The sequence below is a fragment of the Odontesthes bonariensis genome, chromosome 7, assembly GCF_027942865.1.
Source record: "Odontesthes bonariensis isolate fOdoBon6 chromosome 7, fOdoBon6.hap1, whole genome shotgun sequence".
NCBI classification, from domain to species: domain Eukaryota; kingdom Metazoa; phylum Chordata; class Actinopteri; order Atheriniformes; family Atherinopsidae; genus Odontesthes; species Odontesthes bonariensis.
Window position 1 is genome coordinate 16,456,358 of NC_134512.1, and position 16,060 is coordinate 16,472,417.

The 16,060-nt window shown below is 39.3% G+C and overlaps 1 protein-coding gene across 1 annotated transcript in view; it reads right to left on the reverse strand.

Moving 5' to 3' along the window:
- LOC142383899 (voltage-dependent calcium channel subunit alpha-2/delta-1) overlaps positions 1-15,676 on the reverse strand; it is a 75,146-nt gene extending 59,470 nt beyond the window's left edge. Inside the window, exons 1-3 of the mRNA XM_075469716.1 lie at positions 15,388-15,676; positions 8,420-8,501; positions 8,124-8,240 (exon numbers count right to left, since the gene is read on the reverse strand). Coding sequence (XP_075325831.1) covers positions 8,124-8,240; positions 8,420-8,501; positions 15,388-15,476 — 288 coding nt within the window. The 5' untranslated portion in view covers positions 15,477-15,676. The remainder of the gene's footprint in view (positions 1-8,123; positions 8,241-8,419; positions 8,502-15,387) is intronic.
- Between the last annotated feature and the right edge of the window lie 384 nt (positions 15,677-16,060).

The window sequence follows — 16,060 nt, forward strand, 5'->3', positions numbered from 1 at the left end:
ATCAGCCAGAACCTATAGGGCATAAATTGAAAAAAAGTATATTTTGGTAGTTACATAGAAATACAAATATATTCTGCCTGGTGCTTCATCCACCTATCAGAATAATGCATGAAAATAATACATTTCTAAATTCTAATTCTAATCACATGAGAGGATGGGAATATCAATTAAACTCTTCTTTTGGTTGAACACATACAGAAACATTAAGTCTATATCTGCTTTCCAGGAGTAATGGCACCCTCATTTTTCAAAGAAATATTTATATATATACATACATATATGAACACACATATATAACCTAAGCTAACGTGTAACCATAATTAAATGTAGCATATATCTTAATTTCACATATACAAGCAAAAAATACATACAGATTTAGGAGATGATAGCAAAAAACTTGTTCTAGAGTTGCAGGACCATGGGCAGATTCTGACCTTGTTCACTCACGCATACAGTGACGAGGTAAAAGGTAATAGGTGTGATAAGACTCAGGTGAAAGTGAACCATCGAAGCCCAGGTGAGATGTGTGATGGGATGGAGGATCTAGATGCAAGACAAGTCAAATCCAAACGGCAAGAGTATTCATTTCCCAAGGCTATGGTCCATAATGGAAAATCAGACGGCAGATTCCAGTAAACAATACAAATAGGTCCCAAATCAAAATTACAAACAAGCAGACAAAAAAAAAAAATTAAACAAAGGAAGCAATCAAAGAAAAATGCTGAAGGTACAAGCACTAAGAAATTAAGCAAGATGGTAATGTAAAAAAAAAACAACAACACATAATAACTTCATAAAACCAAACTCAAATCATAAGACTATGCAGCTGTAACCAGTCTATTATGACTTTGCACATGATTTCATATATTATATGATCAAGTATTAATCAAGTATCACCAAAGTAGTTCTTCTTAATGGATTTTCAGTGATCTGGCCTGAGACGATTTGGGAGAATGATTGAACAAGTATATGTTCTCAACCTAACTCTTTCATACTGGGTGTTCTTTTAGAACCTTGAAACAAACAAAATGAGCAGCCCTGTTAGACACAAAGTAAAAACAAACACTTGTGGAGAGGCAACAGCTTGATTTGGAAGAAAAACACCAACTTGAGCTGGATGAAAAGTGAGCGAGTAATAATTTTCTTGTCACATTTCGGTGACTGTAAGTACCTCACAGTTTCACTATAGTGACAGAAAAAAGGCATATGGCTCTGGTCGCCAGTTAAAAGGAAGAAACTGCAACGCTTGCAAATGGTTGTAACTATGGAGCATCCTTCAACACAGTTTAGATTTCTTCTCTATGAATGCATTAGACACTTGTCTCTAACCTACCACAAGTCTAGTTAGAAATCCCCATCTGTGTCCCCCCCATCTGCCTTTCTGTCAACACACATAAACATGAATGCAAGAACACAGACAGAGACACTCGCAGACGCCTCTTGTCTACTTAATATGATCTGCAGAGAGCGGAGATGGGAGGTTGGGCAACATCTGTTCAGGAGACTGGCATATCTCTGATCATATCGTAGCCTCTACTCATTACTGCGTTTCGATTGTACACGCACGCACGCACAACACACACAAACACACCAACATAGAGATCACAATGTCGCATCTTGTGCTCAAAATGATGACACTGTCACAGGAGGCAACAGATTACTATAAATATGGTCCAACACCTGAGACTCAAAGACTCTATTAAACATTTGCAGAGATAATACGCGATGGACTTAGCACACAGCCCGAGATGAATGAAACTGGATAACTAAATCATTTAACACAGCACTGGAAATATTGACTGGGATACAATTAAATACAACTGTTAGAGAGTACAGTTGTTGATGCGATTATAATGTTGAAGTAGATCTTCCGAACAATATTCGGGGAGACCTCAGAGAGGTCTTGAATGCCCAACAGTGCAGATTTTTTTCCCATATATGCTTCATATATGGTGGATGAAGGGCTACCAGATGTAATCTTATATTTCACATAGAATGGCATAAAAGTTACTTTAATTATGTCAAGTAATAATTCTAAGAGCAAATTGTAAACTTCAAGGTGAAATCGTTAGGGTTAGAGTTGAACTAATTGTGCTATCCAGAGGGTACAGAACAACCTTTATTGTGTAAATACAACTCGAAAATAAGAGGTAATAATAGATAATAATAATAACAATAATAATAATAATAACGTACTGGCATACAGTATTATTAGCATTATTATTACAAATACGTGTTTTCCCTTTATTTTGTTCTTTAACCGATAGATATATCTCTGGGATTTATGTTGTAATCTTTAAAATAAGCTTATGCTTTCTATTCGGGCTCAGGTTGTTTTTTCAGATTCATCTCCTGGGGTACCCTTACTGAGGGTGAGAATGTCAACGGTGACAGAAATGACACATTAACTTCTATTTACCTTGCAGCTCAATGAATACATAAACAAAGTTTAATGGCAAAGCAATTTATGTTTTATCAATTGTGCCGCACTTAATTTGTTCAGGAATCTGGGGCACGATAACATCTGTTATCAAGCATGTAAAAGGATTATTGTGGAAGGTGTTACCAAAATGGTTGTTTGTGTGTAATCTTATTTCTTTTAGAAATAAATGCAGAAATAAACCAATGTAAACTATAAGAAACACTAACATAATTTTTTTTATTATTTTTGTCGAGTAATAAGTAATAAACACTCTCCTGCAGACGATGCAAGAGCTCATGCAAAATTACTGTAGTTATAATTATCTGAATCAGAGCTAAGCCCAAGGCACTTGACAGTTTTAACAAAACAATTTCCAAGATATTTTTAGCAAAAGTGTGGTATTATTGAAACATGCTTAGTTCATATAAAAACTTCATGAATTCTCATTACTCCAATCTTTTTATTGGTAAATGTTTAAATTGTAATAATCATTTTGCATAAGCCAACATTGGACAAGGGAGAAATGCTGTTTTGAGAAACCACACCATAATGCATAAACACGCATGTACCCACGGGCACCTACTCCCGTATGCAGAGCAGTTTCCCCAATGAAGAAATGTACCTCCTGCATTCTGTAGAGTTTTAGCAGTTCTGGTTATGTATACCGGTAAGCACTGTTGTAGCCTAGCTCATTAGTTACTGGCAAGAGCGTTCACCACAACAGAAGAGACTAAATGTACAGATATTGTACACATGTTCACATACACAATTCTCTCTTGCTGACAGTTCAAGCAAGAGCGAATAACTACAGCAAAATTGTGATTTCTTGATGTAAGGAATACAACTTTGAGCCAGCAGACATCTCATGTGTGTGGATGAGCATCTATCCTGCATTGAACCTATTCATATTGGACTGTAGGTCACTAATAAATCCCTCATTTACATCCATCACATAAGATGCTGGTCCAACCGGTGCCTGCTACAATATCTCCACTTTGTCAGAGCCCAACCGGATTTTGTATCTGGCATCAACAAGATGTTATATGTACTTTGAGTAATAAACATGGCATGTACAGCTGGCAGAAGGTGAGCCTCATCTGGTAATGGTGTATTTATTGAGATTCATGTTTCACATGTGACTCGCTTTTTGAAACATCATTGCTCAAAGTAAGGCGTGAAACTGAATTAATTTACGTCATGCTGATGCTAATGATGTTTTCTCATGACTTCTCAGCATTGTTCAAATGATTTGAAACAGAGGTTAAGTTGAGTTTGATGTTTCAAAGGCTAGATACACCATCGCAAAAATCATCAGCTGATGCTGCACAGTGACAGTCCAGATTTACATTGAGTGACTACTATTGAGTTGGCACATTGTTATGATGGGCTCACAGTTTCAGTCACAATTTCGGACACGTTTATATATTTGACAAAAGCAACAGTAAAGTATGTGAATGAGAATGTGAGTAAGAGCAGCTTTATTGGGAATTTGTATGTTTCACTAAAAGGATGCATGCTATTATTCGTGGTTAATCTTTGTTGTCACCAGCTTCCTATTCTGTTGACTGAATGGGAACTGTGAAGCCTATGCAAAGTGCCTAGGCCAGTTTTAAGCCTGGCTTGCAAACTCCATATCAAAGACGTACAAAGCCACAGTGGCTCTCTAATCCTTTTGTGCCCCTGAGTTATCCCTCATTTCTGTATGAAAACAATTACATCAGCCCTGATTACAGGTTGTTAATTCAACATAGAAATCTAATTACAGGTATTGTTGACCTTGCTGTCCATGTGAGCAGCTGTTGTGCAGTTAAGTTTCGCCACTACAGCCCACAAACAAATTAGGCGTGCAAAACTTACACATTCTATAACATGATTCAGGACTGTGCATGTGGGCAGTTATTCAGTGTTTCACTGTTTCTTCTTTTGCATTAACAGTTCTACAACATCAATAATTAAGCTTTTAATTACAGTGGGAACAAAAAGTAAGACAAAGAGGGAACAGGCTGGAGATGGGGGGAGGGAGAGATGTGTTCAAGTAATTGGATCTAGCCTCGAGCACATCGCACACTTTCACCGAGGGGTCAGCCGCATTTGAAAAAAGCTGTGGCAATCTCCCTCTTCAGTAAAACAAGGGTTGTCTCTAATGACCCTTGTACAGCTCCATACGTTTCAGGAAAAGTAAACCTGCCTGTATTATTGCATATGCATACATTTGAAGCAGCAGTCTTGCCATTTGACTTGTGCAAAAGGTAAATAATTTTCTTCTCACTGAAATTGCAGAGGTAAATCCATTGTTATGCAGATCTGTGTAGGGTTCTGCATTGCTCTCTCTGTTATATAAGAATAAAAATAATATCAATAAATGTTAAAAGGTCTGAGTGTCTGGAAATTTACATAAGGTGATCAGACTTGAAGAATAAAATGTGACTGACAAGGAAGCTGATAACAAGCAGCATTTAGGTAATACTTATTCATCTTCCCATGAAGGACATTACTATTTGTGCCTGTTGTCCCTGTTGGTGTTTATGATTGTTCCGTGTGGAGCTTAAGCCACAGTATATATTGCACAACCTGTGATAAAGGGATTTCTACCGACAGCAAGCAGCCAAGTACCCATTAATAATTCATGTTACATTCTGCCACACACTTATTTATGGAAGCACGAGTAGCCACACGTAGCCACATACTTGTTTCACACACCTGTGGCTAAGTAAACAGTGGCCTGTAGAAGGTCATCCATCATGCAGAATTGGAGATCAGAGAAAGAAACCTAAAAAAAAGAGCAAAAAAGGACAAAATGCAAAGGGAGGATGAAAGATTAAAAACAGTTAATGGCTAAGTGGTAATAGCTAAAGTGCCTTGGGTCGTCGTCAATTATATTGACACTGAAAGTCTTTTTCAACCCTGTTTTGTTCAAAGGCATTGAACAATAAAGAAAGTCCCAACTGCAATGAGATTTCTCTTTTTGTGTTTTGTAGATAAAGCCAAAAGCCTCACATAAAGATGGGCCAGCAAAACTTATCTCAGAGAATAACTAAAACCTACAGGAGCAATTTACTTCAGTCATCTTCAGTATCGCCTTTGCTGGCATTTACGATTCCTGGGCAGTTTACAAGTCTTAAAAACAGCAACACCAACGTAGGAAACCTACAACAAAATGAACTGAGAGCCTACTGTTTTCTGTAAGTTGGACTGTTTGTACCATCCAGTGCAACCTCCCTCTGCTCTTTGCCTCTGTCCAAAAGTTCACATATCTGTTAAGTTCCTGCTCATTAGTCTTTTTTCCCTAACCCCCCTTTATCCATTTATCTCGCCATCCATGCAGCTCAGGACAGAAAATTCAATACTGGTGTGCCTCGAGGTCACTTGTAAGAGAGGATGAGATACAGACACACAGTAAAGACTGATACATGATCAATGTCTCAATGTCTGAGGGTAAGATAGACTGTCAACATCAAGCAAGCTGATGCTTCACACACCAACTACACATATGAACCAAAAAATGCACAGTGATGCAACCCAGCCTCAAAACTATTGCTGTCTTCTATTACGTTGTTCATTCACTAGAGCCAGTTTTCACTCTGTCTCATGGCACCAGTACTTGGAAAAATGATAAGAACACCAGAGTCTGTACTTAACATACACGGACACAGGGCAGAAGATGTGTTTATGAACATTCATAAATACTCCTGTTCCATTACTAATAAGACAACAATGGTGAGGACTTATAAAGCCAAAGGTCTACTGTAAACCATCTGTGAAAACAGTTCAAACTCTTGATACAGATGTGCAACTCTGACCTACTTCAGAGTGAAAAAAGAGAGTGGGGAGAAAGAACGAAGCTCCCCAGGGTCAAAGCTTTCATTATCACATTCCCTCCTGTGGAAAAAAAAAATAAAAGAGCAATTTCCGTCCCTGCTTCTGTTTGCAAAAATGCCTCACCCACTGTTTGATCTGTGGTAAATACAACAGATTTAAGATCTATCTCCAATCCTTTGTTAAATTTGATAAATCTAAATAAATAATATAAGATTTGTGTTAAATAAATTCCTATCATGTGTTACATCCATCCACCCATCCATCCATTTTCTATACCAGCTCTGGGGCAATGAGGTTCTGGACTCCATCCATCCACCACTGGACAAGTGGCAAGTACACCCTGGACAAGTCTTTAGTCCATCACAGGGAAAACACAGAGACAAACAAGACATGCCGTGCGAGCTCATACTCACTCCTACGGTCAATTTAGAATCACCAATTACACAGACATGCATGTTTTTGAACGGAGGAAGCCGGAGTAGCCGGGAAAGAACCCATGAATGTACGGGGAGAACCTCCAACACATCCGCACAGAAAGGCCCCAGCTGAGATTCAAACCAAGAACCTTCTTACTGTGACTAACTACCACCATACCACTGTGCAGTCCATACATTTAAAGACACAATAAAAACCAAATTTAAATATTTAGTGTTATTCTGACCAAGACTGCAATTTTAAGACGCATGTAAACATGTGAGACTCATCGAAATATATACGAAACTGAGTTTCTGGACAGACACACCCAGATAACACGGCTGGGGATCAAATGCCTCCTGCATGTATAGCTCTTGCCCGATTCAGCAGTACATGTAACAGTGCTAACTGTCAAGCCAGCGGCTCACCTAATGTGTGTGCATTAGTTTATTTTGAGTATGAGCTTGTGTCTTTTTTGTTCGTCTCTTTCTCTTCTGGTTCGCATGTATACATATGTGTTTATGTGTGCGTGCGTGTGTGCACGTGTGTGTGTGTGTGTGTGTGTGTGAACGAGAGCGTGCGTGTGTGTGTGTGTGTGTGTGTGTGTGTGTGAGAGAGAGAGTGTGCGTGCGTGCACCTTTGTGTGTGTACGTGTGTGTCATCTACAGCAGTCATCGCTCAGCGGTGCGCTGTATGACTCTGCCACTAAACTCTGCCAGGTTGTTTTTCCCAACAAATATGAAGAACTGTAAACCTGGAGCTGCTCTGTATGTCTCTTGTTTTCCCAGTGGAAAATGTGCAGAGCAGACATACTTGACAGAAAAAAGAAAAGGAGTGGAGGTACAGGCAATGTTAAGATTACTCTAGGTGACCACCACATATCACTATAAGAGCGGTAAGTTTTGCAATAAGTATGAATCCACTGAAACAGAACCCTGGCTATGTTTCAGAATCTCCTGATTTACAGATCAAGTTCTGTGTTTTCTTCTATTGCTTCAAAATAATGAATGTCATCTTCTGCTTGCAAAACAAAACAGTGCCAACGGCTGTTGATATGCCTTCTACCTTAAAGCAGCAGGTTTGCTTGTTTCTAGAGAGGTAGAGTGTGGGAGAGCTGGGAAAAGTGCAAAGGAGTTTAACCTGCAAAAGATACGTTTAAAAAGAAAAAAGAAGAAATAAATGAGCAGAGTTTACTTTTTAAATGTTTGATCAAATCTTAGAGAAAGACTTTATTAGGCATAATCAAATATCAAGATTGTCACCATGTCACCAACACCTACTGCACCTAATTATGTCTCAAGGGTTTTTAGCACCACACTTTGATTACTTAATTTGTTGTATATCTTCAAGTCTACAAGAACAGATGGGAAACTTCTCTGCGTCATGGCCCGTGTTAATAAAGAGTTTGTCCTGCACTGTATAAACTTGCAAACTGACAGCTGGTTCCCCTGAGTGGAAAGAGTCTTACCTCCAAGGCAGCAGACCTCTTCCGCAGCAGCTGTTCTATGTTCCTCGCTGCCCTGGCCACCAGCTCCTCTGCATCATTTTGCTCCACAGTGTAGAGGTCCTGGTTTCCCAGAAAAATCTGAAGAGATGAAGACATCAAACAGTGTACACAATCATACATGGAAATCCTAATGTGTTATACATTTATTCTGTTACTTAACTGATTAATTATGTGTATGATTTCATTTGAAAAGGAGGAATTACATGTTTTGTTTTTTCTGTGAATACAATGAAAAGATTGCATTTTAGTATCAATACCTGAGTGAGGCTCTTCCCAGCTGATGCTGTATCTGCCAGGGTGATCAGCTCTTTCTGCATTTGATCAACCCATTCTTTAATCCTACAGGACAAAGCAATACACGCAAACAATTTTGTAACTGAGCTGTTATGAGATTAAAAGAGACATCACAGGAATCTCACAGCACAATTAAACTGTCAATCAAGCTACCTTACATCTATCGTCCAGCATGACCATCAAGTGACATAGCATGAAAACAAACAAGATCAATGAGAATCACTCTTATAGGTCAAGCAGAATGTGAACCAATCAAACTCAGATCACCAGGAACAAAATAATTTAACAAAAGACGTGTCAGTGGCTGCCACCCAATATGATAACATTTTAGAAGTTCAAACATAAAATCAACCAATCAGAAAAGTGTCAACCAGTGTTGTGGGTGGTGTTAGTGATGTGAGTGGACAGGCGAAAGGTGGGAGGAAGCCAGGATCAATATGTCCCTCTGTATATCAAAGACCTTTGAATCATTTCCAACCTGCTGGTGCCATGGAGTCACATGTTCCATAGATTCAAAGATGGCAGCCACTCTCTTGAAAAAAAAGAAAGACTTTTGTCTTGTCAAAATATAATAACCTCTTTTGATTCAATAAATTATACATCACTCCTTTTCTAAGTAACCATAGCTAGAGAACATAATTATGTCATTATGCATTAAAAGGAACCCTGCCTCTCGCCCATTGACTGCTGGGATAGGCTCCAGCCCCCCCCGCGACCCGACCGACGGATTCAGCGGTATAGAAAATGGATGGATGGATGGATGGATGGATGGATGGATGGATGGATGCATTAAAAGGATGGCTTGTTAGAATATGTTTTCACAGGTGTGCCTGCGATGACTCCAGCAGCGATATATTTGTGCACATGTTGATATATTACCTAAATATTTCCCATCTGCTACAATGCAAGCACTTAATGATTCTCTCATGCTACTCATAAGGACACAATATAAAAGAGTGTGATTACAAGTTTGCTTAGAATACAGATGTTCTCATTAGTATGCACTCACACTAACAGTCACACTCACACTGACTCAGCTGTGACCCTCCCTAATGGTAATGTATACACAACGGAATAAACATTGTAAGATGGATATTCATTCTCCAATGAATATTCTCATAAATTCTCATTGCTGCGCTGTAATAAGAAGTATGTCTGAGCAAAAAAGTGCAGAACATTTACTGTGACACTATACTGCTACGGGAGGCGGTAAGAGAGAAGGGTAAAGAGGATCTAAAGAGCAAGAAAGAAAAGGGGGAAAGATGCCGAAAAAAACAGAAAATACACAGTGGATGAGGAAAATTCAGAGGCAGTAGACTTGAGGCAAAAGATGAGACACTTTGCAAGAGGTAATACCATAGGGGATAGCTCATTGTGAGAAAGTTTGCCAGATGCATTGTTTAAAAAAAGTTAAGATATCTTAATGTTTGCTTTTCCACTGACTTCAAATCAGAAAGCTTCTTACGCTTCCTAAACATTTAGGGAAGGTCATTCCATTGTAGGAATTTTATGATGTGGTTGTTTGAAAAAGAAAAAAACTGGTAGTTAACAGCAATCTATTGGCACTGAATCTGCATATAATAATAATAATAATAACAACTATTATTATTATCATTATTATCAGTAGTAGTAGTAGTAGTATAATATTAATAATAAATGTATTATTTTGCAAAGCTCGACCTTATGAACTTGTCTGAAGTGGAAGTAGGAATTGCCTCGAATTCAGCATTGACAGAGAAGTGAGCATGTAGTGTTTCAATTTCAGCTCCATGCCAAACTATACGTGCCCTATCCTAAATCTGCACGGTAAAATAGGCTTAGGTTTAGCCTGTACTTTAACAATTTTGACACTTTGTTGCTGGGCAGGCAGATACTGCATATGGAGCAGTATTTTCTGTATCTGAAAATCAGAGATTTGAGGGAAAAATTTCAGATTCCATTTTTATCATCATATACAAATTATGAGTAGATTTAGGTTTGATTTTAACCTCTCAAACCCCAAAGCCCCAGATGTGGGGGGCGGGAGGGGAACATCCAGTTTGATCCAGTGTAAGTACCAGATCGTTTACCCACAATGCATTTCGCTCCTGCCCGAGCCGAAATCAGCCGGCCTGAAGCTGATTTCGCTTAAGCTCTAAACTCTGTAAACTTTAGCAACATTTGAAACATTTTCAGGTGAGAAAGTAGTCGTTTAGATCCCCAACGTGTTGAAAATCTGACAAAATACCGTCTATTTACAATTTTGTTCCGCCGAATTCGGCGCTACTAAGGCTAGCCGTAGTGAGCAACAAACTTTCATTTAATTTCACAAAATAAAAGACCCGTTGCCTTTTATCATAGGGAAAGCCATTACGATACAAATGGTGCTTTTGTTTTGAAAACAGAAAGTTAACCTACTCTCGTTATAGCTAGTTTGAAACTGCCGTTTTGACAGGAAATGACGATCGGCGACGTCACGTTGCGTTGCATCTTGGGTAGTTTGAGTATGAGTAGTAACCTCATGATGCATACCCAACATTTCGGCAAATCTAGTATGCATCCATGAACTTCTCGCATACTAAAACTTGCATACTAACTCAAAAAGTTAGTATGAGTAGTAGGAGAAGTATGCGGTTTTGAACACAGCCATTGTGATTGGCTGCACGTCGGACAGTTGTGATTTGCTCGGAAAAACTACGTTGCGTTTGACTTTCACGATAGACAGAAAGACAGACAGACAGACAGAGATAGATAGATAGATAGATGCCATTTCTTTAAGCAAATTTTTAAGTGTGTGTATTTGTCTTATTTACTTAGACTGTATGTATGTATATATATATATATATATATATATATATATATATATATATATATGGTACACACTATTTTGTAGGAAAATATTTAATTTAATATTTAATTTCTTCGTAAAAGCTCTCCATAGCTGCTGCCGATCACCGAAACGCCACGAAAAAAACTCTCCGACGTACAGCGCCTAGTTACGGTTACTATTGTGTGACATAATCAGCAGACGATGGAGCCCGAGCCGATCTGGAAGCCGAGCCGATCTGGTACTTACACCTGCTCAGATGAAGTCCCACAACTGTGAGCTTTATTTTGATGGTTTACAAATGCAGAGAAATACTCCGTTAATTTTGGGCATGTCATTTTCAGGCAGGAGTCCCAGAAAGGCTCCTGGGGCTGAACAGGTTAAGAATTAAATTTACTATGAAAAATTATTTTATTTATTATTTATTTTAATTATATGCCACTCCTCTCTTCTCTTATTTTCTTTTCTCTTCGTGCTATTCATTAACTTCTTCCTCTTTGAAACTCTCCTCTTGATCCTCCAGTCCTCTGACCCCTTTGTCTTTGTCCCTAAATCTCCTAATTGCAGGTGTTTGAGGGGACCTTGGAACCCTTACGCTTTAAAAGCCTGAGGCAGCCTGACAGGCAGTTCTGAGTTACAGTTTATGTGTGTGCTTCCAGGGACCTGACATTCAGAGAAGTAGAGAGCTTTCTTCCCTGAGTTCAACTTTCATGAAATCTCCTGCGACCAGTGTAAATCTCTAAGAAAACAACTCTCAGGTCCTGAGAAATGCTTGAGAAACGTGTGCTTTGGTGTAGTATGTGTGTGGTTCTACGCATACAATATAGATGGTATGGATTTTTGCCCGTCTTTTTGATGCACTCTTCTTCTACACCTATTTTGTCAGATTTCATATGAAAGCAGAATAACCCTAACTTGAAAACTGAACCTTTAGGATGCTTTTTGTTTCTTTGCTGTAAGTGTGTCATTATGCAGAATACCATACATAGTGACGTGTTGACAGAGGTCTTGGTTGTAAAATGATTACTGAGTTTAATATACAATAAATTAAGATTACTTTATTGTCATGTGGTCATTGTCACAGGAAATACAAAAAAAATGCTCCTCCGCATTTGAGCCATCCAGGTTGGCACCTGTTGAACACACATGCACATGGTCACACACTCATGGAGACAGATGCCATACACTGGAGCGGTGGGTAGCCATTTACAACGCCCGGGGAGCACGGGGGCACGGTGCCTTGCTCAAGGGCGCCTCGGTCGTTGCAAGGAGGTGGAATGCCACCTCTCCAGATGTCAGTTCACCCATCTTTTGAGCAGTGAGAGTGGGAATCGAACCGCCAACCTTCAGGTTTTTGGACGACCACCACTGAGCCACGACCGCTCTTCTATAACAGAAAGTTTCTAAAGCTTTACATCTGTAGCTTTGTATGGATATTTGCAGGAACACTTTATTTCCCATCTTCATGCACATTAATTCATCTCCCCAAAGTCATATGTACATATCATACCTTGAATTGCCAGTGTATAATAGCCGTGCTTCATAAGTACCATGAGGTAAAACATAATCTCAGCTCACCGTGGCTCATGAAATCGGATCAGGTAAAGTTCTGATGACACAGAGTGATGCTCGTTATTTTTTCTTTTTCTTTTTTTTTTTTGTACTGTTAGCACAGTAGGAAAGTGATATGGTAGGTAGGCAATGACTAAACTAACGCTGTCATTAAAAAAATAAAATAAATGGCAATTAAGTCAGCTGAGCTGAGGCAGAAACATTTTTCCTTTTTTTTCTCCGGTTGCTGAGGTTTAATTATTATAGCCTGTGGTACAATACTGGATAATCAAACACACATACTCACACATGCACACACAAACACATGTTCAAATGGCATCTGGGTCAGACATTGCCCTACATTGTTTTACAGACCCAGGAAGAGCAGATGAGTGCGAAAACAGAATGAGGGGCAAAGAGACAACGTAAGACTGTGAGAGACAGATGTTGTGGTAAAAATCTATCTGGAACTAGAGAGAGTAATGAGCTTGCCCAAAGTGTGTGTCTCACAGTGAGAAGATGTGTTAAACTACACTCCGAATACACATCATTACACAGGCAAAGACAGAAACTGCCCAGTACAGACAGCAAAGCGGAACGAGTCATGGAAACATCAACTCCAATGCACAAGAACAACCTGTGGTGCTTTGCTCACACTGTAGCCTCTACATTAACACCCAGGAGGCCAATTCAATTTTTTTCAGCCTGACCCAGATAGTGAAAAGTCGCTTGTAGTGGCATTTTTGGAATCAACTCTGCTGACCACCACATAGCTCTCAATCTTTTCCTCACAACTAAAGATTGAGCTTAGATTTCCAATTTTACTTGATGGTAATGGTTTAGTGATATAACCACCATTGATTGTATTGTAAAGCCAACATCATATTGTGTACTCAAAAACTCTCACATGATGATATGCTACCATACTGTTTGGAGAGTTTTTGTTCCAGTCTTGTTCCTCTTCATGCTGAAATGTTACTCTAAACATCTCAGGTAGCGTAAAAATGTTTAATCTTTAGAATAGCTGATGGTTATGAACAGGCAAAAAACACCCTCTCCTTATAGTCTGCCAAACAGCTTTTTCACAATGTCTTCTCTCTAACCACCTGATCACTGCACTCCAAGAGAATGATCTTGATTAATGAAGTGTGAAATCAAGCTAATTTTGAGTGTTCTGTTTTTGCTTATTCCGTGTGTCTGTCTGTTCAAGTATTACTGGCATCATGCACTCTCCAAACAAAAGTACTTTTCTTTGGTTTTTCTTATTCTTTTTCTTGCAGACAGTTGTTTGGTGAAAAGGTTAAGTTTTGTGATGATACGAGGGAGATGATCCGGACTGTAGGTTTACCTTTGCAAAGCATTACTATGAAGAATATTCAATTCAGCTGCTTAATCCAGAAGAGACACAAAAGAGAAAAGATTTACTTATCATTTACTGGTAATCATTTTGGAGCCTGAATACTAAAAGAAATCAAATAAAAGAATACTAGGTTGTTAGTTATGAGGTAGTTATTTGCTTTTGCCATTTGACTTAAATACTGTGTAGCCTATAGCAGGACATTCGGTTTTCTACTCAACTGATCAATTGAAATTTAGCAAAAATATACACATACCAACATAAATACAAACATGAACTAGTTGGGCAAAAAAAACGACAGATGGATGCAAGTATTTTGGTCGATCTGGTGACCAAACCTCAGATAAATTCAGATAAATATGGTATTTTTTTGCCTTGTTGTATTTTCTAGAATGAAAAAAAAAGGTGCAGCCTCATCAGATATTCACACGATAATATTGTGCCGTTCACAAACAGAAAAATTGGTCTTTTGGCTTGGAAGCAAAAATTCAATCAGCTTTTGCATTCATAATTGTATTTGTTTGTCTGGATTTGTAAATGTTGTGATTCAGCCTATCTGGGCTGTGCTTGTGATTCTTGTTCGCTCAGTCTGTTGCTCTGACATAGAGCCTAATGCGAAGGCTGAATTTGATTTGCATTTCAAGAGCAGTTACTCTGAAATTATCTATCAACATGAAAGGAACCAAGAGGGCCAGATTTTTAAAATGTGTCTTTGAATCATTTCCGAATTTAGCCTATCTCAGTACTATGGGGAAACGGATTAACTACAAAGGAGATCGCTCATTAAAAACTCGAAAGGCCACAGACAAAAAACAACTTGAATCACTATAAATATAACATTAAGACCAAGGTGAGCCGGTGTAACTCTTCTACAACTTCATTGAGGAGCTGTCACTGCCCAGCGTGGCCACCGGCGACAAACTGCTGATCACGGTTACCAACATTAATCATCCCCCTGATGTGAACAGACAGAGTTGGGATGAAATGCCGTCTGCCATTAATGTGCCTCAGATAACCATCGGTGTATGAATGAAACGACCTGCCCGCCCCACTCTCACACCCACGTATCGAACTATGCAGTCTACACAACACAGTATGAGCGGCTCATTGGGAAATCAAGCCCTGCACTTATGTCTACACAATTAGCCCTTGGAAGGAGAAGCAGTCTGGAGAGCTTGGGCTACAGTTCGAAATAGGATTATCAAAGCTGTACTTACATGAGCTGTGTCGGAAACTGCGATGCCAAACAGCCCCCCTGCCACAGCAGGAGAAGAAACACCCAGGTTCGTTCCCTGCAGGTATCCATTGTAGAAAGGGGGGAAATTCCCCGACGTGCGTCAGTATCCAATCTGCTCCGCTCCCAGCCGCCGCCAATGAATGGAGTGATGTGAGCAAGCGGCGCGTGTGGCAGTCTGTCTCTCCCACACAGATTAACAAACCTTGACACCTCTAATCTGATCACCCGGCCATCCAGCGCTCTAACAGGTAGGCTGCTGGGGCTGGCTATTTCAGTCTCTCTGTCTCTCTCACCCCCCCCCAGCTGTCCCCACTCCTCTCGTCTGGGGGAGAAAAAAAAAGAGAGAGAGAGAGGAGTAGGAAAGAAATCGTGTCATGTGCTCTTCATTCAACCTTTTGCAATTTCGATTAATTCTCCTGTAATGGTGGTTCCATAAAATACTGTATCAAACTGTGTTAATTTCTGGGATACTTTAAAATAGATTTGATATGTCTTTTGATCTGGAAGGCTTCTCTCTATATATTCTCCCTTCCTTTCCCTCATGGTGTTGGCTACAGCATTCCATATTGTGAGTAACAAATAGTTTTTTGGCTTTCCTATGAAGAAACACCTGCTACAAGCAGGGTGTGACGACCACAGACACAGCACACGCA